The 23,396-nt window shown below is 45.9% G+C and overlaps 1 protein-coding gene across 1 annotated transcript in view; it reads left to right on the top strand.

The window, feature by feature from the left end:
* LOC133349529 (dynein axonemal heavy chain 3-like) overlaps positions 1-23,396 on the top strand; it is a 622,240-nt gene that overhangs the window by 266,755 nt on the left and 332,089 nt on the right. The window contains 2 exon segments of the mRNA XM_061563065.1: positions 1,769-1,927; positions 7,144-7,372. Of these exon segments, the coding sequence (XP_061419049.1) occupies positions 1,769-1,927; positions 7,144-7,372 (388 nt within the window).

Genomic DNA, 23,396 nt, shown 5'->3' with positions numbered 1-23,396 from the left:
TCATCTTTATTTTCAGGTTTGCTTTTACGTATACAGTACAAAACTGTACACTACATAATTTTTTTTATTCTATACATTTACTGCACAAATAATATTTTAGAAGATAAAAAATATAAATTATATTTTACGTAAAAAAAATACTTACAGTTTCATGTTCGGGTTAATGCAGGGTAACATAAAACAAAAGGAGAGGGGAGGGTTGTCGTATGACGAACCGCGAACCAAACCCCTCGTTTTCCCCATTTGCCTTTTGAGTTTGCAGGTCGTGGATTTGCCGATTGCGACGATTTTCAAGAATATAAACCCCCCCCCCCACCCACTCCTGCAATGGGCAACGTCTTGGCGTGCTTATATTCGGAGACACAGAATGGAGTCATGATAATGTTATACATCAATCAAGCAGGCCCCATTGTGTTCTATTCAAGGTACAGACAGCCTCTGGTGGCTGGCTCAGCTGCAGACCCGTGCACTGAATTACTGCCCACAGCACCTCCGCTGCACCACAGCACCACTGCTGGCACTATCCTTTTAATTACCAGCGAGGGTTATTTTTTCGTGACCCCACGGGTTACGTGATGGATAGACCATGTCCCTTGCCCCCATTGATTCGCTGCTCTGTTAAAGTTGTCATTTTTCTCTTTCTAAAAAAATCAATGCTTTTCTCAATGGAGAGTGATGAAAGGTGACTCTGTGGTGCTTGCTTTTTTTCTTTCTTCCCCCCCTTGATATTTTCTTTGGCAGGATTGACTTCGTCTTGGAGAAGTTCCAGTGAAATAAACAAATTCATCATGCGCTGTCTGTAATTAGCACTTTCACTGGCCAAATAATGCCTGCCTTTTATCAGTGTAACCTTGCGAGGTGACTCCGCTCTCCAGCCTTCATCTCATTCCAACTTTAGCATTTCTATACCTGCGCAATGATGAACACGCGTGTCTGACACACACACACGGCTGCATAATTATATCGTAATTCTATGCTAAATTTGTTTCATATGCAGCATGTTTAAGCTACGATCCGAGTAGTGTCACACGATGGTTAGAGTGCTAACCACTTCATCGATACCGGTTCAACTCAAGCCCGTCGCCTGCCCGTAGATGATGAAATGTGGTACCATTCATTATAGGAAGTCAACAGTGTCCATGCAATCGAGGGGGCCCTCTCCCACACTGTGGAACTATGGGGTGTACAGCTTTGCCTCAAGATCACCAGTTGATACGATCAAGACTCATTATTTTACAAGGAAGTGCACTGACCTTTTCGAGAAATAATTGACTAAATTCTCAAGAGCAGCGGGTTGACGGCCTTAATCGAGTAAACAACGACTCACTGTATAACAGACATCTTTTTCCTCGCGGTAAATGTACCTAACCCATCTTACGCGAGAGCTGAAATATATGGTACTTATAATTAGCGGATAATTAACTTTTCGTGAGCCGAATTTTACAGAGCAACACAGGAGCGGCACCGTCGAGTGTTTAGTGATGGAGACGACGCCACATCTGTGTGGGCCTCGGGAACAGAGAGACGAGCGACAAATCCGATTCTCGTTTGAGCGGCGACACTTCTTGACCGATGTTTGGTTGTTGTTGTGGCCGCGCAGAATAAACACGTCGGCGGCGTGGCTTGTGCCCTGTGTGAACATCTCCACTAGGCAGGCAAAGGCAGTCCGGGCATGGTGTTGGCAACCTTCGAGCTACTGTGCTGCAGCCCGTGCTGCACATTGCCCACAGGGCTACGGCGCACTGACCTCCCATCCTCGATTCTACAGGCAGAACATCATGGGGCTTGCCAAGGCGGATACGAGGGTCATGGCTGTGGTGGCTCAGGAAGGGGTTCTGGACAAGCTGAGGGAGGCCGAGTCTCTGCTGGAGGACATACAGAAGGGCCTCAACCACTACCTAGAGACCAAGCGACTCTTCTTTCCCAGGTTTGTGTGCATATTGTGTGTGTGGGTATTTACAGTATTGAGTGGTAATGTAGCGGTTAGCGCGCTGCGCTACGAACCTAGAGACCCGGGTTTGATTCGTGTTCACAGCCAACACCAGTGACGATTATCTGAACCGGTCCTGGGCCTCCCCTAAGTCAACTCAGCGTCAAATTAGTAACTGGTGTGATGTGTAAACATCTCCACTGGGGAGACAAAGGCTGCCGGGCGTGGTGTTGGCCACCCACCCCCTCGTGTGCCGTGCCAGCTTTGATAGGTGCTCGCTAACACCACTTGCCCCAACAATCTGTTCAGGCTATACGGGGTATCTTTGTCTTTGAGGTATCCACAATGTCTGGCACAAGCGCAGTGGTGACATCACCGCCACTTCGAGGCGAATTGCAGCTGTTGTTGTTGTTGGTAGCCACAACAACAATATCAAAGCTGTGTGAATCACTATCCATTGTGGAAGTGTGTTCAAGCATGTTGATGTTTGCACATATATATTGTGCGCACACAGCAACCCTGCAGCATGACCTTGTATAAAGGCATACAAAACCTTCGGGGGCGTCTGATATTAAATGTTCCATTTTACTTTAACAATTTGCAGGGAGGGCCTTGAATAGGGATGGTGAAGGGGGCTCGGCCCCCTCCAGCACCCCGGTGCTATGGGGTCGACGCAACAGCGTGATTCATGAAGATGATCGTTTATTCATTGAGGGTGACTTGGTGGCATTGTTTTGACGAGACTCTGAAGGTTGACAGCAGTTCAAGCGCTTGCCTCCCTCAAAGAAACTCCGCTGGAGAACGTTGTCCCAGAGAAGGACTTTTGTCTTGTAGACATGAATGTTGGTTCGTAGTGTACATCGTCATGATTTTTTCTCAAAATAAATAATACTCTCCAGCCCTTTATTATAATCTGCCGGTGGTTGGCGGCCTACCCACGCATTGTCAGTCGTTGGCATTGCATGATAATTTACCACACTAGCAAGTGTGATTACGTGAAGGGAGTGGGTGTGAGGGACAAATCTGGTTCGGATATCACAAGCCACTGATATTCAACGTGGGGACAGGAATTGAACGCAGGTCACTAGCTTTTAGAGCACAGTTTATTCGGACGACTGTGCTTGTAGTACAACAATCAACTTGCAATTGGATTGTTGCAAGTTTAATTCCTGGTTAAAGTTCAGTTTGGCCTATACATCCCACAAAGGTCTACAAAATCAGTACCATTTCGTTTCGGAAGGCAGTAGTTGTCTCGATGGTAGATACACCTCTGCTGTAAGAATGTTTATTTCCACCTCACGGCCGTGAATGGAGATAACACCAACTAATGCTAAATTGAGGATTGGGACAATTTGATTACTTGACTTGAATAACAATAATAATAATACGAATAATAATGACAACTTGTATTGCACTGTAGCATGGCAAGGCATTACAAGGGTGCTGCACACAACAGTTAAATCTGAAAATGCCACATACAGTTCACTCGTTAATACATGAGTCAGTGCGCATGCGTGGTCAATTGCGTATGTACAGAGCAGTGGCAATGTTGCATTTTATTTAGCACCACTTTAATGCCTATTAAAGAAAAGCTCAAGTCTACAGCAGGGAAATAAAAATCATCTGGGTGAAGGTCATTCAGGATTAAGTACACTGTAGAATTTCCTCTCAATTAAACTAATGGCACGAGCTATGGTGTTTCTACAGGCCATATAGTTCGTACAATTAAGTCATGTGCTGTTAAACAGCAGGTCTAGTTAAAGGTTAATAACAAGAGTATGGATGTCTAAAGCAGTTCTTGAAGCCCCCTGCAAACTAAATGTTAAAGGGTCTCCTTTATGTGGCCAGTCGCATCAATTTGCATATTGTACCCCTATGGGCGCCATGGTGGTGAGATGGTAACTACCTCGCATGGTTTATTGGAGGTTGTGGGTTCGATCCCGACCCTGACGCCTGTACATTTAAAGTTTGCTTGTTCTCCCCGTGGTCGCGTGGATTTTTCTCCGGGTCCTTCGGTTTTTCCCTCCACATTTGGAAGCAACATACGTTTGGAGTATTTGGCTGCTATAAATGTCCACGCGATAAGCCATTTCGTTGAGCTGTCATTTGTGGCCAAGTCGCTTCTGAAAAAAAGCTACATAGCTCAGTGGGTCTTGCCTGGTAAAATTAAAAAAAGTTTAATTAATTTTACTTTTCATAGTTTAATGCTGGTTACAATATACTGGGCATTTGGCCAAACTAATATTCAATTATAATTGTGGTCGTTAAATATCTGGATTATATCTGAAATTTGAAAATTAACATCGCGTTATGTTTCGTCTCTGAAGCCTGGAGTCTGTGTGAGCTCTCTCTCGCTCGCTCAATATATAACCTTGCCTCTGAAACAGAGTTTGAGAAAGTCTTTTGGTGGCCGTAATGAAGGGTTGTAAAGGGATATATTAAATAGCAAGGTTGCTACTATGCTAACTATGCACATGTTATTCCCATACGCTCCGTGTTTACACAGTAGATTGGATTTTTTTGTGGGTTTTTTTCCAGTTCTTGACTTAGTTGAAAATTCATAGTTCAGCATTTTCACACACGCGGGCACACAGATAACAAAATAAACCCCCATATTAGTGTGGGGAAGCTGTTAGTGAGCATCTCCAGAGGCTAGCATGGCATATGTGCCACGGTATTATGCCCATAAACCTTTGTTTACCACTGCCTGATGCGTTTTTGCTTTACACTTGCCGATGTGTTTCACGTATACAGGGTTCCCTCGCATTGCGTGGTAGATGCGTTCCGAAAAATGGGCACACAAAGCGAAATCGCGTAAAAAGAAACCCTCACGTGGCCCCCTCGCACGCGTGAATCTCCTTCCTTTTGTAAATGCTCATTACTTGTTCGAAAACACCTTAGTACGTAGAGGACCACGGGAGCTTGCGGTGGAATTTGGCGCCAGCTCACCGCCTCGCTGCCTTTCCCGCTTGTCGATGGTGCCTCGTGCTTCTGGGTTCTCTCTGCCTGAGCCCGAGCGATTACTGTGTATATTGCAAGCCAAAATCATTCTTACTTAAGACATGGGGACAAAGTGTAGATAAAACTACATTCCATTTCAAAGCCTATGCACGTCTTCACACCGATCTGAATGCACTTATTAAATCTTCTCCTCCGTAAGGGTTGCAACGTTTGCTTTCACAGCATTTGATCGGCTGTTGAGGAGAACAAGAAAATATGAAGGTCGTGAGAAATCAGTGGAGGTGTCGACAAAAGGATCACCCTGTACATGACAAAGGTCAAAATAGTTGGGCTACGGCATCATGGGGGATCCCCACAATACCTTGCAAACCCAATAAAAAGTGTGTAGATGCTCAGAGCCTTAAAACATTCCAAGGTGGCATCTTCTACCCGTCGTTGTAAAATGAAAAATATCGCTGCTGTTAAGAGCACGATGTTGGAATCTACTCTTCTTCACATCGTGCCTTTTATTTTAAAGAGCACGACTGGTGATTAAAGTGAAACATATTGAGACACTGCCATCCAATGTTGGTCTATGGATTAGTCTATGGGATTACAGGCACGTGCCAGCATTGCTAGCAGATGCAGATGGTGATTGAACGATGCAAGTGATTGAAGGTGCAGTGTAGCGGTTAGTGAGCTGCGCTACGAAATCCGACAACCTGAGTTCGATTCCTGCTCACAGTGAGCACTAGTGGTAATTATCTGAACCGGTCCTGGGGCCTCGCCTAGGTCAACTGAGCCTTAAATGAGTACCTGGTGCCATGTATAAACATCGCCACTGGTGCTGGCCACCCACCCCCTCGCATGCCGTACCATCTTTCATAGGTGCTCGCTAACAGTACTTGCCCTAACAGTCTATTAAGGCTATACAGAGGATCTTTGTCTTTATACTAATATACACCCCGGCTTCTTTTTAATCAAAAAGTCTCACCTGGTTTTTGTATTGTCATGTGAAACTGAACATGCTTATGCTTTACCTTAAGAGCTAACCCCATCCTAGGTGATTACCTTCAGCCAGTTAAAAAAATACCTACATAGCTCGGTGGGCCTTACCTGGTGAAATAAAAAATAAACCAGTCTGCTGATTAACAAAACCAATTGGCACATTCGTCGAGGTGGCAAGTCACTGTCTGGCTGTGTCAGGCGGTTGAGGTTGCATAGCGCTCGTGACATACCCACACGCCGATCTAACCCCTAAAAAATGAATTGTGAATCGTAATATATTGCTCTTATGAGTCCGTGTATGAAATTAACATTACACAACATGACATTTTTGAATTGCAGACTCTCGTTGTTGTTGTGATTGCCGGGTGATAATGAGCTCCCATATCGTTCACTTATATTTCAGATGGATTTGACAAAACCGCGTTTTTTTTCGGTTTGTTGGCTGAAAACGGTGACCTTCCTTGCTGTCGCGAGTCATCGCGGTTCATTATCAGAACACGCAAGAGGGTGGGCGCACTGCTTAGTTTAAAACTAATATTGAAAACCCGCTTCTCTGCGACGGTTATCGCACGCAATACATCACCCGCAATCATATCGTCCCTGGTTATCGACCTTTACAAAAGACACGGCGACGATTTTTTCCCCACACTTTCGTTTTGCTGCCAGCAAGAGAAGTTCTGATCTTGGCCTATCGACTTTGTTACAACAAGCAATAGGCTGGCCTGGCATCTTGCCCACATGCCCGCGATCCGACGCATTGGGGGCCAGAGTTTGGTCGCCTTCTGGTTATTTGTGATCCTCCCAAATGCTGCTGGGCTGCAAGTGGGGGACAGGAGATTGCAGAACAGCACAGCAAATGGGTTTATCAACTTGTCCACGCGAACCTTTGGGTTTTATTCCCACAAGCGTTTGTGAGGATTTTCTCCTTGTATTCTGCCTCCCTGCCGCAAGTAAAACGCTGGTTAAAAACTAATTCGGCAAATGTGCCGTTTCAGGATCCTTTTGATAAACATAATTGCTCATTGCGTGTTTGACAGACACATACTTGGCATTATATTGCTCTTCACGTGCAACGTATTTGCCTGCACTTCACTCGGTGTTTATTTGGCTACGTTTGTGACAGTTGCACAAAGTTACGCTCCGGTTTTCTGCTCTACGTACGTACGTGTAAAACGGAGGTGCCACCGAGCCCTGCTGTTATCCTCCGCTGCGCTGAGCGAGGCTTTGCTCTTCATCGTTTTCTCCCGGCCCCTTTGTTTCCGAAGGTTCTTTTTCCTGTCCAACGACGAGCTGCTGGAGATCCTCTCGGAGACGAGGGAGCCCCAGCGCGTGCAGCCTCACCTCAAGAAGTGTTTCGAGGGCATCGCGTGTCTCACCTTCAACGCCGACAAGGAGATCACGCACATGGAGTCGGCTGAGGGCGAGAGGGTGGCGCTGGTGGAGAGGATCGTCCCTGCGGATGCGCGGGGTCTGGTTGAGAAGTGGCTCCTCCAGGTATGGCTGCGGCACATGATGAGCCTTCGTCAGGCCTCCCCCGCCGCCACTATCGTTGCCACTGTTTGTGTGTGTGTACGTACGTTGAACTTCCTTCGCGCCGTACGTAGCCAACAGTGATAATTATCGTAGTCGCAGGGGAAGGACAACAAACTAAACACAAAAAGGAGTGCTAAAGAAATTAGTCATCAATCTAGAATTGAAAGTGCATAGCTCAAGTGGCTTCCTAACAGAAGGAAAAGCGTTCCAGACGGCCGCAGAAGCGCGGCTGTCATCCGTGGCGATGAGCGCCGCTGCGGTCGCGCCCATTAAACACAAAGGGCTTGCCACAAATTAAGCACAATACCTCGCCGGCCTCGTCAAGAAGCATAAACCATCACGCAAACCTCGGTCATTCTCACAGCAGGCAGTGGCATTTGGGCTATCCATCGAACAAAGACGGTCACCGCATCGAGCACTTTCAGTTGCACTTCTGCGGCCGATTGAAATGCTCTTCCTTCCGATATTAGGAAGCCACTGGTGCTATGCACTGTTAACTAATTTCTTTCTAACTGCTCTTTGTGTTTAGTTTGTTGTCCTTCCCCCGTACCTCTGATTGGCACAGTTGACTACGTACGGTGTGAAAGAAGTTCAACATACATACATCATCAACAGCGCTGCTGCCACCATTACATTTAACATATCTTATTTGTCATTATCATCATAATCATAATTATTGCAACATCATCAACACCACTACTGCCACCACCATCATTCATATATTATCATCATATTCATCATCATCATCAGAACTAGTAGCAGCATCATCACAATCATTATCTCATCATCACGACCATTGTCATCATCAACAACTTCATTAAGATTACTTAATCGTCATCATACTCGTGATTCGCAGCATTATCATTAAATGTTTTGCCTTCAACGTCTTCAACATTATCATCACCATTGCCATTATATAATAATCATCATCATGATTGCCGATGTTGTGGGCATCTTCATCATCATCATGATTACCACTGTCGTCGGCATCTTCATCATCATCATGATTGCCACTGTCGTCGGCATCTTCATCATCATCATGATTGCCAATGTCGTCCGCATCTTCATCATCATCATGATTGCCGATGTTGTGGGCATCTTCATCATCATCATGATTGCCAATGTCGTCCGCATCTTCATCATCATAAGCATCGAGCATTTTCGCCGTTTAAGAAGTGAAAGCGCTTCTTGGTTTTAAAAAAATGTGCACTGACAGGTGATGAATGCCCTTTGTGGCTCCAAGCAAGTTGTCCACATTTTAAATGTCAATACGATGGGTTCCAACAAAGGAGCCGATTGGCTGAGGCAACTCACAACTGGGATTTCACCTAAATTTCAGTGTGTAGCCATCACCACTCAGTTGGCATGAAGCAGTTGGGTCAAGGAATAAAAAGGTTTTGTAAAAAATATATATAGAATCTAGGAAAACCCTCACTTCAATTCAAGACTCCTAAATAATGGGGATTCTGTTAGTGATGTTTGGTGACTTCCACTTGAAGTTTTTTTTTTTATGGGGAAGAGGAAACTGGAGTGCCAGGAAGTTAAAGAAACATACTAAAGGTCAATTCTCTAAAATCTTTACCCACAGGTCAGCAACATTCTCGCTGTTTTTCTATTGTAGCCTTGCTCAATGCACAATGCACACGGTGATCTCTGTGTGAGCAATCAACCCTGCCATGGAAGCATGAGCTTACAGGCATGTGTGTGTGTGTCCCCCTCTTAGCTCGGTGACATTGGTGATATGACCCAGCTCGGTCAAGGTCATATAGCCAAGCTAAGTATTCAGGAGAGAGAAAACAAGCTTGATTAGCAGTGGGAGGCTATTAAAATTGTGTCATTAAAATGGCAGGGTTGAAACGATGGCAGGGTTAGGACGACATTAAGAGTTTGATTACCGGGCCGTGCCCTTCCACTACATCAACCCCACGCTGACCAGCATGGTGAAGTATGGTAAAAAAAACACTCCGAAGACCCACTTGGTGTGTGGAAGCCATCATCCATCCATGGGGCGCCATGGTAGCGAGATGTCAACTAGCTTGCTCGGTATACAGAAGGGCGTGGGTTCGATCCCGTCCCTGACGCACGTATATTTTGACTTCGCATGTTCTCCTCCATGGTCGTGTGGATTTTACCTCCGAGTCCTCCAGTTTTCCCTTCACATTTAGAAGCATGCGTTTCGAGTATTTGGCTGTTATAAATTGCCACGTGATAAGCCACTTCGTTGAGCTACCATTTGTGGCCTAGCCGCTTAAAAAAGAGAAAACTATATCACTCAGGAGGCCTTACCTGGTAAAATAAAATTTAAATCATAGTTTTTTTCTTTTATAGTGTTTATGCATAGGTGGCTTGAGACTGGCTGGAATTGACTATTATTATTGTTACATATATTAAAATGGCAGGCAAACACGTGTGAATTGTTACCCTTTTGAACATTTCTTAGCTGCTTAGCGGCAGTGCATTGATGTCAGATTCCACTGTGTAAGCCTCATTCTTATTTCACTCGGGAGAAGGGACTGTTTATTAAGCATGCGCAGGAGTTCGTCTTCGACTCTCCACTGATTAAGTTTCTCTATATACTTTCCCTATCCAGGAGAGCAAAACAGCAAAGAGATGTCATCCAATGTAATTTCCACACATCCTAGAGGTCACTTCAGAAAGAATCAGGCCTCCCTCATCTGGTCCTGCCACTACGTTTTTACGTCGGCCCGTCCTCAAACATCGGCGGCCTCGCGCGTTTGGCAACATGCTCCTCGACTTTTAAACACGTACTTGAAACTCTTTGTGTTTCACTGGAAATCCTGCGTCGCCATTGAATTCCTCCACGCTCGGTCCAGCGAATAATTCTTTAAAACCTTCAAAGTCACGTTGTTGTTAGTAACAGTCATAGCAACAACAGCAAAAACGCTTCGCGTGTTTTAAATTGGATCTGCGCGAAACAAAACTTTTTCAAGCCATCGTTTTTCTTTTCTTCCTCAAGTCATTGTTTCGTGGTGTGCGGACGAAAGTGGGTGATGGGCGAACCGTGAGATTATAAGAACTGCGGCTACACATGGGCGATGCGCGCATTTGGTTTTTCATTTTGAACAGCGCATTGCCTTTCCCCAGCTCTTGCCGTTGCCACCTTAATGGCCTCCGGCAGGGCTTCTCTAACGGATGGCTTGTGAACACTCTCATTATAGTCCTGTGATTTCCTGTCGGAATAAATCAGGCCGCTCAGACGCGGTGAGTCTTGTGGTGGTGGGTGGGTGTGGGTGGATTGGGGGGGTCAGGGGCGTGAGGGGACTTGGTGAGGGCAGCAGGTGAACTCAGACCCATTGCTCCCAGGCACAATGGGTCACAAGCTGTTCACCTTGTTCACAGCAGTCCTGGTGCGCTTAGGAAGCCAAGCGTGGGGCCACAGACAGCCCATGGTGCCGACACGTTAATGAGAGTGTGCGTGATCTTGGGTTTGATTATGGCATCGTATCATAGTCCGGCCACTTCGGTACTTTGGCAGACCGCTCTGTTCCCGATCGCAAGGTCGTGACTTTCATCCCAGTCATGGATGTACTCAACCCATCACCCAGGTAGGTTTAATAATAATATGATTACCATTGTCTGGGTGGTCGATAGTGGTTGTCCTTTGGGTAGTGCTGGACAAACTGGACATCTATGGAAAAAAGCTTCATAGCTCATCGGATTCCTCCAGTCTAAATAAAGATTCTGATCGTCTGATATCTGACATATGACTGTGGAATTTCCACCGGTGGTTATTTTACTTGCCAATGTCCAAAAGTTTGGCAATCAATAACAATTAATTCATGAGTATTTTTTTTCTCGTATAAACCTATTTTAATAATGTCTGGCCAGCATGGATGAGTAGGCCAAGTCACCTCTGCGAGGAGGATCTCTAGACCTCCCTCTAATGGAGGCCCTTCCGCCAGCAGTGGCATGAGCAAGCAACTGCAGGGCTGCACCTTTACCTTTTTTAAGAGCCAACGAGAACAACATGTAGAATTTACGGTATTTCGTGAGATGAGATGAATACCGCCTGCAATGCAATTGTTCTTGACATCAACCATTGTCAGTTCCACTGTTGTGCGAAAACACTAGCACCCGTGATCCCGCGTACGTGTAATTAGATCTCACTCCACAACATGACCGCACAACGTAGCCCATAGCTATTGCCCCTCGAGGTATGCCTTCTCTCAACTGCCATTCGTTCCCTGCACATAGATTCCCATTATCACCCAAGCTTGTGATTGTGATGACTCAGATTCCTATTTGGACTCTAATCCAAGTAAATGATTCTCTCCGGACCTCTTTGTGCTATATAAAAGGCTCATATTTATTCCGGGAAGACACCTTTCTCCGGTTTATGCATCCGTATAATACACATGGGGATGCCGCCATGGCTTAATGGTCAGCACACTGGAATTGCAACCCAGAGGTAGCCGGCTCAACCCCATCTCCCGGTGTGGCAGCGATAACAATGGAAACGTTTATTCTTAAACCTCCCCCCCTCCCCGCCATCCGCCTCTCGATTCGGAGATTGCGTGTGGTGGGAATAAAGTGTGGGTACTCTCATTTCTGATAAGATGTCTGGCCAACATGCGTGGTGGTGCGTGCGTGCCTGTAATCTAGCACTGTGGAGGCAAAGGTTGGTGGATCACACGTGTTTTGGAACTCCCTTTCCCAGGGACATCGAGGTGCCATATGCTGACGAACCAGGAGATGGCAGCACAGAAAGTGTGGACCAATCTCCATTTGTTTCATCTGCATGGGATAGTTGTGTCCCCTTTGCATGTCAGGGTTTTCTCCGAATGTTTCCGATCTCCTCCCACTCATTTAATTGGCCGATAACACCTTAATATATAGAGGACCACAGAGCTTGGGGGGAGGGAGAATTTGGCATCGGCTCACCACCCGGCTGCTGCCTTCGTGCTCGTCCGTGGTTCCTCCTCGCGCCTCTGAGTCGTTCTCTCTCTTCGAGAGCGAGCGGATATTGTGTGGCACGTTACAAATGTATATAATTATTATTTGTGATAGGCCAAACACGCTGCTAAGTGTGCTTCGGTGCAGAGGGTCCCAAGCACCAGCTCAGCTGTCGCCGCCGACATCAGCCACGGCTGGGAATCTCGCGCCGGTCGCTGGGCTAATCGTGCAGTCCGTGCGCCGCCGCTTTACCGCGTCTCATCACTTTCATACGTAAACACGTACATCTGACGATGAAACGTACATTAACACAGTACCACTTGTTTAACTGCTGCGTGAGACACCTTATGTTATTGCAAATACAACTCAAGGCAAGCACGCTGGGAAAATATCAATCAAGCTTTTTTTATTTTGTTTAGCCACAGACTGTCACATTTTGTGGTTTGACCTATCTCACTGGCCTTTCAAGTGTGATCGCCTCTTGATGAACGACGTCATTGGGTCTTTAAGGTCCACTTCACGGCAGATGCGCTTTACCTAATGCCCTCGGAAAATTACCGGGCGACTGTGGGAATCAATCCATCACCGCTGCGCAAATTGGCTCCGTAACGAGCACACCGCGGAAATCGGGCCCTCTCACCACGTAGCGCGATATATCAACGTGCTCGGATGTCTGCCCTGCACATCTCTGCCTATTTGAAAAACCCAATTCTTTCTCCTGGCAAGCACGTTGGCACTGGCGTTGAGGTCCCCACTCTCTTAACCCGTGCGAAAGCCACAAGAACCTGTAAACAGGAGTCGTGCAGAGGGGTCCATCACACCCTCCCGCCTGCCCGCACGGCTGCCCGCAGTGGCGCGTGACGCCTCCCCCCCCCCCCCCCTGGGCCACTGCATTATTCTCTCTCTATTCGGCTGCACTAAATGCCCTGACGCGCCAGGTGTGCTGAGTGCTAATGTGAGCCAAAGCCCAGCGAGAGGTTTGTCCTGGTAATGGCGTGCCCAGCTCTGCGTTAATAACCTCTCCCACTGCACCGTTGAGCTGTTCAATGCAGACATGCTCAGTCTGAAAGGGAAAACAAAAACAAATAGCTCTTATTGTGTACATGCCAACTACCTAGGCTGCGTGTCCTGGGGACTCTGACACACGTGTGGAGCTTTAGTAAAGAGACGTTTATGAAACGTTGTATCATGACAATGCAGCTTCAAGGCATACTGCTCTCGAGGCCCTCGGTGATGGGACTCGGTTAATGATTGCTTCAGGTGCGTACTCCTGTGCATTGCCACTGATGCCACATGTATCGGCGTGGGAGCATCAAATTAAGCTGAGGGAAAACCACTCTGCCTGACTCGCTTATAGTATTACTACGAGCCGAGTGCGTTTTCTCGGGAAAATGGAAGGAACCAGAAAGAGAGGAAAGGCCGAACAGAGAATAGTTTTACGACGACATCACAGGAGATCGGTGGCAGAAAGATGTGGCACTACTTGAGCATATTGGCACAAGACTGAGTGGAAACAATGACGAAAGGTGCAGTGGACACCTACTAAGGGCTATCTGCCCGTGGATCGTGACTGATGACTGGCCACGTAGCTGCACAGTGAGGCATCGGTGCAGCCTCAACATGAACTCTAAGCCATGCACGAGGCTTCTCACCTCCATTCACAGGATGGGGGCCCCCCATGCGTGTCATGGTGGGAGCCAATCTAAGCTCGCCCAGCGCACGGAAGGGAATTGTCCCACTGATGACGGACGCTTGTATTGCGCCCGAAACGTCATGATTTAATTTATTTTATTTTATACCTACGCGACTTTACCGGAAAGAACCAAAGAGTAATTTCACACCTGGTAATGCGGCACACCGTCACGTGAAAATATTGATCAATTATTGGATCAATATTGCTGTGATGTTACAGTAAAGACACCTCATTAATTTTTTTGGGTTGTCTCTTCCATCAAGCACTTTCATATGCGCGCATCATTGACAAAAAGGGATCGCGGCCCTAACTTGACTGGGTAAATGTATGGATCGGAACCAGGCAAGACACCAATGGCAGTGTCCATCCAAAGGTACGCCGGTGGCCTAAAGTCAGAATTTGCATAAAACTGAGATGTGCGTATTCCCTGGACTTGTGATTTACCGTGCTGTACTCTTTTGTAAATGTCAATTGTGCGGTGCGAGGTGTCTTATATTTCATCGGCGCGTGGTATTGCATTTTCATGGAGGGGGAAAAAAAACTCCTCCAAAGAGTAATGGGTGGGAGGGGAGTCATGTCAAATGTAGTATCATATTTCTCAACGCAAATGCAAGCTACATTTCCATAGCATTATTCATTTTAACTCACTGTGTGGCTTTAACCCTTCCACTGAATCTGAAACCCTTTCGCTGTTGTTACCCGATTGCAATCCGCGTATATGATGATGCATTTGGACACATCGAGGGGGCCTGCTCACACTGAAATTTATGAAAATTAACTCAGGCCAATATCCTCCCGGGTACACACGAGGTCCTCTTTATCTTGCCTCACCCCTGTGTTTTCACAAGAGACGTAAAAGACAAAAGTAATTAGATATTCCTGAGCACTATGATATTCGACAACGTTCCATTTTTACGTGACACGGCGTTTAGGGCAAAGGCAAAATAAAAAAAACATTATTTGTGTGAAGCGAGGGAGGGCTTTGCTCATGCCTACCTCTGCAGATGCACGGCCAAGATTAAGTAAACGATTAAAACATCCCTATCATTAGCTCGTGATGGAATAGATGGAGTGCTCACGCCTCATATACTTTATTCGAAAGTTTATAGTGCTTACCTCAAGTCTTCAGTGGAAAGACCAATTCCAGTGTTACTGATTCCGAGTGTTCAGCAATGGCTTTCCACAGTGCCAGATGACGTCACCTGCCGAAACCACACCAAGGTAAACGCTACCCAAGCATCATCCTGCGCGATGCATGTGAGCTCCTTTTTGTCTGTGAATTCTGTGAGCCTAACACCTTCACCCCCCACACCCTCATCATCATTACACCCACATTCGAATAATGTGCCTTTTGTTCTTGGTTAGACTAAGGATAGAGCACATTATTTGGAAATACTGCATTGACAGTGATGCACAACCTCTCCAGCTCTCTGGCCTCTCTCTCTGTGCCGTGAAGAATGGCCATTCCCCAAAACATCACCAATTATACACTATTTCGTTTTGAGGCCACACGGGGTGTTATCGATTCATGTGTTGAGGTTAGAGTGCTTGACTTGCAATTGCGGAGTTGTGAGTTCACTTCCCTGGAACTGGTCGACTCGTCTTGTCTTCCCTCGGGGTCGATACGTTGACGAGCACTCTTTGGGGGAATCCAAAAATGGTTGTTTTATTGGTTAACTCACTTCTGCCATAGAAATGTGGAATTTCCACCACCGGTTCACAGCTGCCAATTAACCCTATCCCGTTCAGAGATGACAGCAAGTTGCAGGGCCTGAGTCCCGTTCACCAGTTAAATTCCAAAACGCGCAAGTGGTTAGCGTGAATTTTATTTAGAGAGGCATAGCGCTGTGGTTTTTAAAGATGTTGTGCTTACCGCAGAGAACTGTAGCGACAAGACCGCACTCTATGATAGCCGGCGCCAAACTGTGCTACACACCCTCCCGCATGGCCTTGTGGGAGCCTTGATACCGATGTTATTTAATATTAGTTTTTCTTCCGGTTAAGGTGATTGTGCACCCATTTAAGAAGTCAACTGTGGTCAACCTATCCATATGAAATTGCGAATTTATATGATCCACATTTCATTGGTCACTTCCACAGGAATGTGTAATGTTTGCGACTTGCCTGGGGTTTCCAGTGCGATTTAGAATTTATTTCCTTTGCTCAGGCAGCAAAGGAATTTGTCCTTCAATTAAAAATACATTGGTGAATGCACAGATTGCCCATTGAGTACAGGGACATCTGTGGGAACATTTTGTAAAACGGAGGCTATGGATTCTGTAGACCCATATATATATCATTTCGCTGCTAATACATATCGTAACATTCATATGTTTACATATTAAACGTATTATTTTTTTTATACTTTTAATTTGAATTATGTCAAAATAAATAATACTTTTGTAAATAACATGCTTTTCAGTTGCATTACATTAATCCATTCTTTGAAGCTTTGCTTTTCTATCAGAAGCGACCGCCGGCGCATTATATATATCAAAACACACAATTATTTTTTATTTTCAATTAAAACATTAAATTGGCAGCTCACACTGTGCAAGGGGTAAGCTCTTGAAACCTAATATAAGTCACGTGTCATTGAGTCCCCATCACTGACTGTCAAGATCAAACCCAAACTATTTGTCCCGAGTGAACAAAAACAATAGCGAATTAATGCCGCTTGAGGAATCACAGGCAGGGCTGATTACCTTGAACAAAAATAACGAGGCAGCAGCAACCCAGGCCCCGTGAGGAGGTGTCCTCTCACGTGTGTTAAGTAGACACTTCAAGCCCTGGGTTCTTTCACTTGATCCGAAGAACCAGTTACTTTGCCTTGGTTTGGGCTGCTGCTCGTGGACTATGGTTCTTAAAGCGTACAACTTGGGAGGGTATTTATTTTCAGTTCTCATAACAAATGATTCATAGTCAAGGCGCAGCCCTGCAATTGCTTTGCTCACGCCACTGCTGGTTGAAGGGCCTCTACTCGAGGGAGCTCCAGAGAGCCCCACGTGGCGTCTTTAGGCTATTCCTTTAGGGATGACCACACTGGACGAAGCGTGGTGCACCCATGACGTACCTCTGGGTGGACAGCTCCATTGTTGCAACTGCCCATGGCGGGAGATGCGAATTGGTTTTCAAGTCCAGGGTGCCGACCATTATGCCAAGGCAGCAAATCCACGTTGTCGTCATGATAATAAAATAAATTGAGTGTTCGGATAAAAATGTGTACAACGGAACTTTGAGTTTGATCGCTTTTACAAACAAGTTTCTTTACTCCCCTGTTTTCGTAAAGTGCTGCATGTGGAATCATTTTAAGCTCCAATTTCTGTTTTCGGCCCCGATGATTTTGTGCACACGACTCACAAATGCAAATCTGTGCATTCAAAATTGACAAAAAAGGAACATGCAGCTGTAGGAATATGGTTTGTGCAACTTGTAATTGGTGGTTTAAAGTTTTGTACAAGTTATATGAAGTATGTATACAGATTCATAAGGTTCCGTGACGAATGTTTAGTTTGTATGTGTGTATACTTTTTCTGTTATTATTAAGACCCGTTTGGCCGATAGGCATCGGAGTCGCTTATTTGCTGTTTGCTAGTAGCAAAAAAAAACCTCAGACGTGGACAAATCTTGTCCTCAATTCAAAATATCTCTCATCAGCTTTAAGGTGCTCATAATCACCATTAATCACCGCTTCAGGAGAACATGAAAAGGCCAAAGATATTTGTTTTACCAGCGTAGTGATTTGCCTCTCGCGATTGAATTAAATATACCGATTCACGGCCATTAATCTCTTCACGAATCAATTCATCCTTGGGCCAAGACCAAATCATTCATTTTGTCGGTAACCACCTGAGATGGCAAAGCTTGAGTTGCACAATAATCTTTAAATTGCCAATAAAAGTTAAATTATGCACTAACCTTGTTTTATATAAAATAATGTTGCCGCATAATTCACCTTCATTGGCAGTGCATACCAAAAAACTGGGATGACTAAATATTTTCCACCTCTAGCGGTATTGAATTCTGCTCCGGCTCATGGACTACAAAATATATTAAATCCAATTTAGCACCTTTATTAGCTGTAGGGGATTATGTGAACCAATTACATGCAACATATACCGTTCGGAAATACTCAATTCCTACTACCCACATGTGTCTTGTGAGCATACGAATCGCTTCTGATCGATTAATTGATACATCATGGCACACCGAGTGTTTGTGCCAGGCAGACTGTTTAGAAACAGCGTAAATGCTGTGACCGTACAAAGATAACGAACGTAGATCACTTATTTAAGACCTAAACAAGAGGATTTCTCAACAATCCCAGCTGTCGGCTGATGAGGCCGGTTGTAATTACTGATGAAACGTGGTACTCGAATTGTAAATGTTGTGGGTTTACTTTCCAACTCACCGTTGTGCTGAACTAGAAACGGATTGGCACGTTTTGTTTACTGTGACAAAGCTTACTAATGGCTGCGTCGGGTGGTGGCAGGTTTGACCACACATTCATATTTACCCGCTCTAACTCAAAAACCTCTCTTATGAATAATATTGGTCGCGAAAGCCCTACGTGTTAAACCGTAGATCACTTATGGTGCCTCGCACAGTGACCATGTGGTTGCCTATTTGGGCGCTATGCGAATTCATTTTCCTAATTTAAATCGGCTCTGTGCGCGCTCAATAGACATTGATTTATCGAGCCGTGCTCTATCAATTAATACTTATCCCAAGCCTCCTTGTCAGCAGTCCGGCGGTGCCACACTCCCACCTCATTGAGGGTCTCCTTCAAAAGCAATAACACACGCGCCTCAACAACGCACTCGTGCAATTGAACCGTCATATGTACATCTGGTAATAGATACATAGGCAAGGGGTGGTTTTTTATCTTATCCCGAAAAAAAGTAAATCCATTGTTTTAGTCCATGAGCCCATGGGTGTTCTGGACCGATATTTTCCAGCAGCGTCCATCTATTTGAGCGGGCATTCTGCTGCGCTGTAACGGTTAGCGAGGCCCCCGGTTCGATCTCCCGGCGCGGCAGTTGAGACACCCGGGCAAGTTTGCTAAATCCCGTCCCACCGCCTCTGTTCATGCGGCAGTGTTACGTACACCACAGTTCAGAATCAGAATCTTTATTCAGACTGGAGTTAGTCCATCGGAATTTCGCTTGTGGTGGGGTAAAGCGTGGGTACACCAACCTTTTCCAAAGATGCCTGACCAGGTGGAAGAGTAGGCCAAATACCCTTTAGGGGGGCTCTCTAGAGCTCCCTCTTTGTGGAGGCCCTTTCGCAAACAAATGATAGAGGTGGCCCTCTACCATTTGCTTTGTGAATACTGTAACATGGGTTAATTGGATGAGCACAGCGGGTGACGTCAGATCCCTCATGGTCAGCGTTAGCGGTGACCTCACGGCATCGCAGCTGTATCCGAGGTCGCCTCTGGAAATTGCCGCCGGCTCTCTCTTGAGAGAGAAAGGGCCGCACCAGCGCAACGGGCGGCACCGGATGCCCCGCCACTATCTCCAAATCACGGGGATGCGAGTGTCTTGGCACGAAAATGTCCCGAGAAATGGTCCGCAACGCTTTAAGCTGATCACGGAGATGAGGCGTGTAAATGAGGCAGGCTGGTATCCGTAATCGACAGTGAGTGGCCAGAGAGTTTTGGAGAGAAAGCGTAGCTGAGGAGGAGGAGGAGGAAGGGGGGGGGTGCTCATTGTTTGCACGTAAAAGACGTGGGTGACATAGAGGAGGCAGCGGTCGATGGAACCGAGAGTACAAAATGTGATAAAGGAGAGAAGAGGCTAGATTATACGAATGGGCATGTCTGTTTGCTTCTCAATACCCACCCACACATTGGTCTGTAATATTTCTAAATGTCACATTCCCTATTTTAGGCACCGCGTTGCGAACGCTCTCCCCCAACTGTAAGTGGCAATATTCTGTCCTCGCCTTCGTCCATTGCTCTGAAGAAGGAACGTTGCCAAGATCATTATATGTTTCTTTTGTAGAGATTAATTTCTCAGCATTGTTCTGTAACGATGGTGGTACGCAGTCAGCCTGTGTTTCCACACCACTGCTAATGCGGTCCCCATGCAATCACACTGGACGTTTGTGTGCACGCGTACAGAATGCAGGCACTGCTACTGGGTGCATGTGCAGTGTTTATATTTTCAGACAAGCAACCGATTCAGTGGTCAGTCACATGAAGCAACTTAAGTGACACATCGCCTCAGTTTCCTCTATAAATCGGTGCAAATGAAGGGAGGATTTCAATCAAGGCACTTTACGCACGCGGCCACAGATCCTTAAGCCTGCCGCTTGTTAAGCGACATGACAAAAATTTACGCAAGAGAGACAGAATCAGCATTCACGGTCTGACTTAGCGCTAAGTTTAGTTGGCAAATAAATAAATAAAAGGTAATAACGGATCTCACTTTTGTTGGCATGGTTCACACTCACTCACGTGAACACCCAGGCAGTGTTGGGTTTCGTATGTAGAACCCACATCCATACGTGCTGCTCTCTTTTTGTGCAGACGGAAAAGGCATCCAATGGCTATCAACCCCCTCTTATGTCCATTTCTGAACGCGCTGCAGAAGGAGCACACATGTGGGGAGACAAAGACGGTCGGGTGTGGTGCTGGCCACTCATCCCCTGGTGTGCTCGCGAACAGCATTTGCCCCTCCAGTCTGTTACGGCTATACAGGGGATCTTTGTCTTTGTTGTGTGATCACACTCATAGGGGAACGGTGGTGTAGCGGTTAGCGCGCTGCGCTACGAACCGGTGGCCCGAGTTCAATTCCCGCTCGTGGTCAACACCAGTGGCCGATTATCTTAACTCATCCTGGGCCTCCCCTAGATTGACTCAGCCTCAAATGAGTTCCTGGTGCGGTGTGCAAACGTCACCACTGGGGAGACAAAGGCGCTTGCGCGTGAAGCTGGCCACCCACCCCTCTTGTGTCGGTGCTCCCTAATAGCACTTTTGCCCCAACAGACTGTTAACGGCTATCCGGGGGATCTTTGTCTTTGATCGCGCTCGTGTCCAATTTGTTTCCATCCGCACGTGTTAGGGAACCTGCGTGGCAAAAAAAAAGGTGGCTGCTAAAATAAAATATTAAAATTTTCCCGCAGCAATCAGAAAATTGCAGCTGAAAAAGTTTAAAACTTCTTTCGTTTCTGCACACATTGATTCCACGCTTTATGTGGCCCACTGCATGCTGGTGCAGCCGGGCGGTACATACAAGGCTGTGGAATTTTCCTCTTGCATCAAGTGCCAGTGCCAGAATCATTTCTTAACTCCCTTTTAATCAATAATATCATAATTACTGTGTCGTAACCAGTCAGCCGCTCCGGCTTAGCATTCCTGTGCCTCAAAACTCAGGACATTGGATGTGTTTTTTTCTATCCTGTCAGCAATTTCTCCAGCCAACACAATCCTCTTTTAGGCAGGGTTCTGCTCACACTTTGCCTCCACAGCTATCGACATTCTACGGGTGCTTTGATTTTTTTCGCCCCTTTTTATATATATTTCATCCCTGCCTAACTCATTTAGCTTTCCCTGGAGGCCCAGGCATACACGCAGCCTGTGTGCATTACCTTTGTTATACCACCAGCCATGCGATTCCCACACATTTATCACATGTTCTGCTTAATCAATTGGGGCCAGGGGAACAAGCTCTATTGACTGTTGTTTAATAGGCGGCATCTTCTGCTGAACGTTAATATGAAAAGAAAATGGCATTTTTAAAAGGCGATTGTGTTACGAGTTGTGTCAGAATTTGTTCTCTTGAATAGGCCGTGTGCCGGTGGCGATTTCTTTATAATTTATGCGAAGAATATTAATTTACGTGAACCATTATATATGTCTGTACATGGCTGCAGAACCTATGCCAAATAACGCGATGGTTGGCACATTCACCAGCAAGCCACTGAGTTAACAGCTTCGATTGCTACAGCTGGCCTATCATTTATGTTGAGATTTGCCGACGCATGCCATCTGCTGAGAGGTGATTGTTAAGGAATGTGTGGCGTCATTCGGATTTGCGAGGCCATTGTGTTAAAAAAATATTAATCAATATCGCTAAGTTTAAATGAGCATTGGCAGTAGTTTTTTTCTATGTCGAGTAGGAAATTCGCACCTCGAATTAGCGCGGTTGGCTACGTACGTACAAATTCCACATTCCCAATGGCATGGAAGGCAGGGAGCAGTCAGTTAATATGACAAATGGCCACAGTCTTAATGTGAAATGTTTAAATTATCTCTAAAACTGTCTAGATATAACTACGTTAATTCTTTGACTTTAGGATTCCCTCAAAAAATGGATTATGAATCCCAGTGGCATCGACAATTGGTGAAATAATTGGCCTTGAACCGGACTGAAATACAATTTATACGTGTTAAAGTTCGCATATAATCAATGGATGACATGCATAGTTTATTCCTTTTGTTGTTGTTGTTGGAACATCGTGTTTGCTTGTATGGATTACTTTCGCTCCGCAATTACTACGCTCCTCCGTTTGGTTTTTCACACTGCGGCAAAAACTAAGCTCCGTGCCCTCGCGATGCAAATGCTCTTGCCCGTGTCTTCGGGCCGAACCTTGCGAATTGGATAAAATTCCGTGCGAAGCGCAGACGCATGTCTCTCTCGGCACTCGCGGTTGGAGCACGGAAAGTAAATACGCGCCGCCGGTCGTCGATAAACAATCGTGGCACATGTCACTTACGCACGTTTTTTTTTTACAGAGAGCAATCTTCAGTTTAATTTTAAAACTTTTTTTTTCCACGCGAGATTGCAGAAGTTCCGCGTGCTTTACCGGTCGGCGGTGAGGGCAGCGCGATCGTGGGGCTGAGGAGTAAGCGATGGAATCGCAGTGAATTGTGAGAATGAGTGGGTTTAATGTGTTTTTTTTTTGGACTGAGATTTTTTTTTTGCGGAGAAAAGTCAGCGGAAGAGAATCCTGGATTGTAGAGGCGTTCGACTTGTTCGACAGTTTGATACACCCGGGAATCTGTGGATCTGTTGTGGGTGAAAAAAACATACACAATCACACACAGACACACTGACAAAGATGCCCTGATGGGACTTCGTAGACTGTTGGGGCGAGTCCATCTTCGTCTGCACCGGCTAAGGCGGCCACGGCACGTGATTGGATGGGATGGCCAACAACGCAGGCAGTCCTTCGGGTACTCGTTGTTTTAGGCCGAGCAGACCCAGGGGAGGCCCTTGCCAGGTGTACACATCAATTCATTGGCACCACAAGAATGTAAATATCTGTCACCAGAATTGTAAGGCTGTGAACGAACCACGATTCCAACCCCTACCCAAACATACATTTAAAAAAGGTTAAAATCCCTCCATTCGTTGCACAATATATACTTAT

The sequence above is a fragment of the Lethenteron reissneri genome, chromosome 30, assembly GCF_015708825.2.
Source record: "Lethenteron reissneri isolate LAM-NWPU_2019-01 chromosome 30, ASM1570882v1, whole genome shotgun sequence".
Classification (NCBI taxonomy): Eukaryota; Metazoa; Chordata; class Hyperoartia; order Petromyzontiformes; family Petromyzontidae; genus Lethenteron; species Lethenteron reissneri.
The sequence above is the reverse complement of the archived record's forward strand: the minus strand, read 5'-3'. Positions and strand labels throughout refer to the sequence as shown.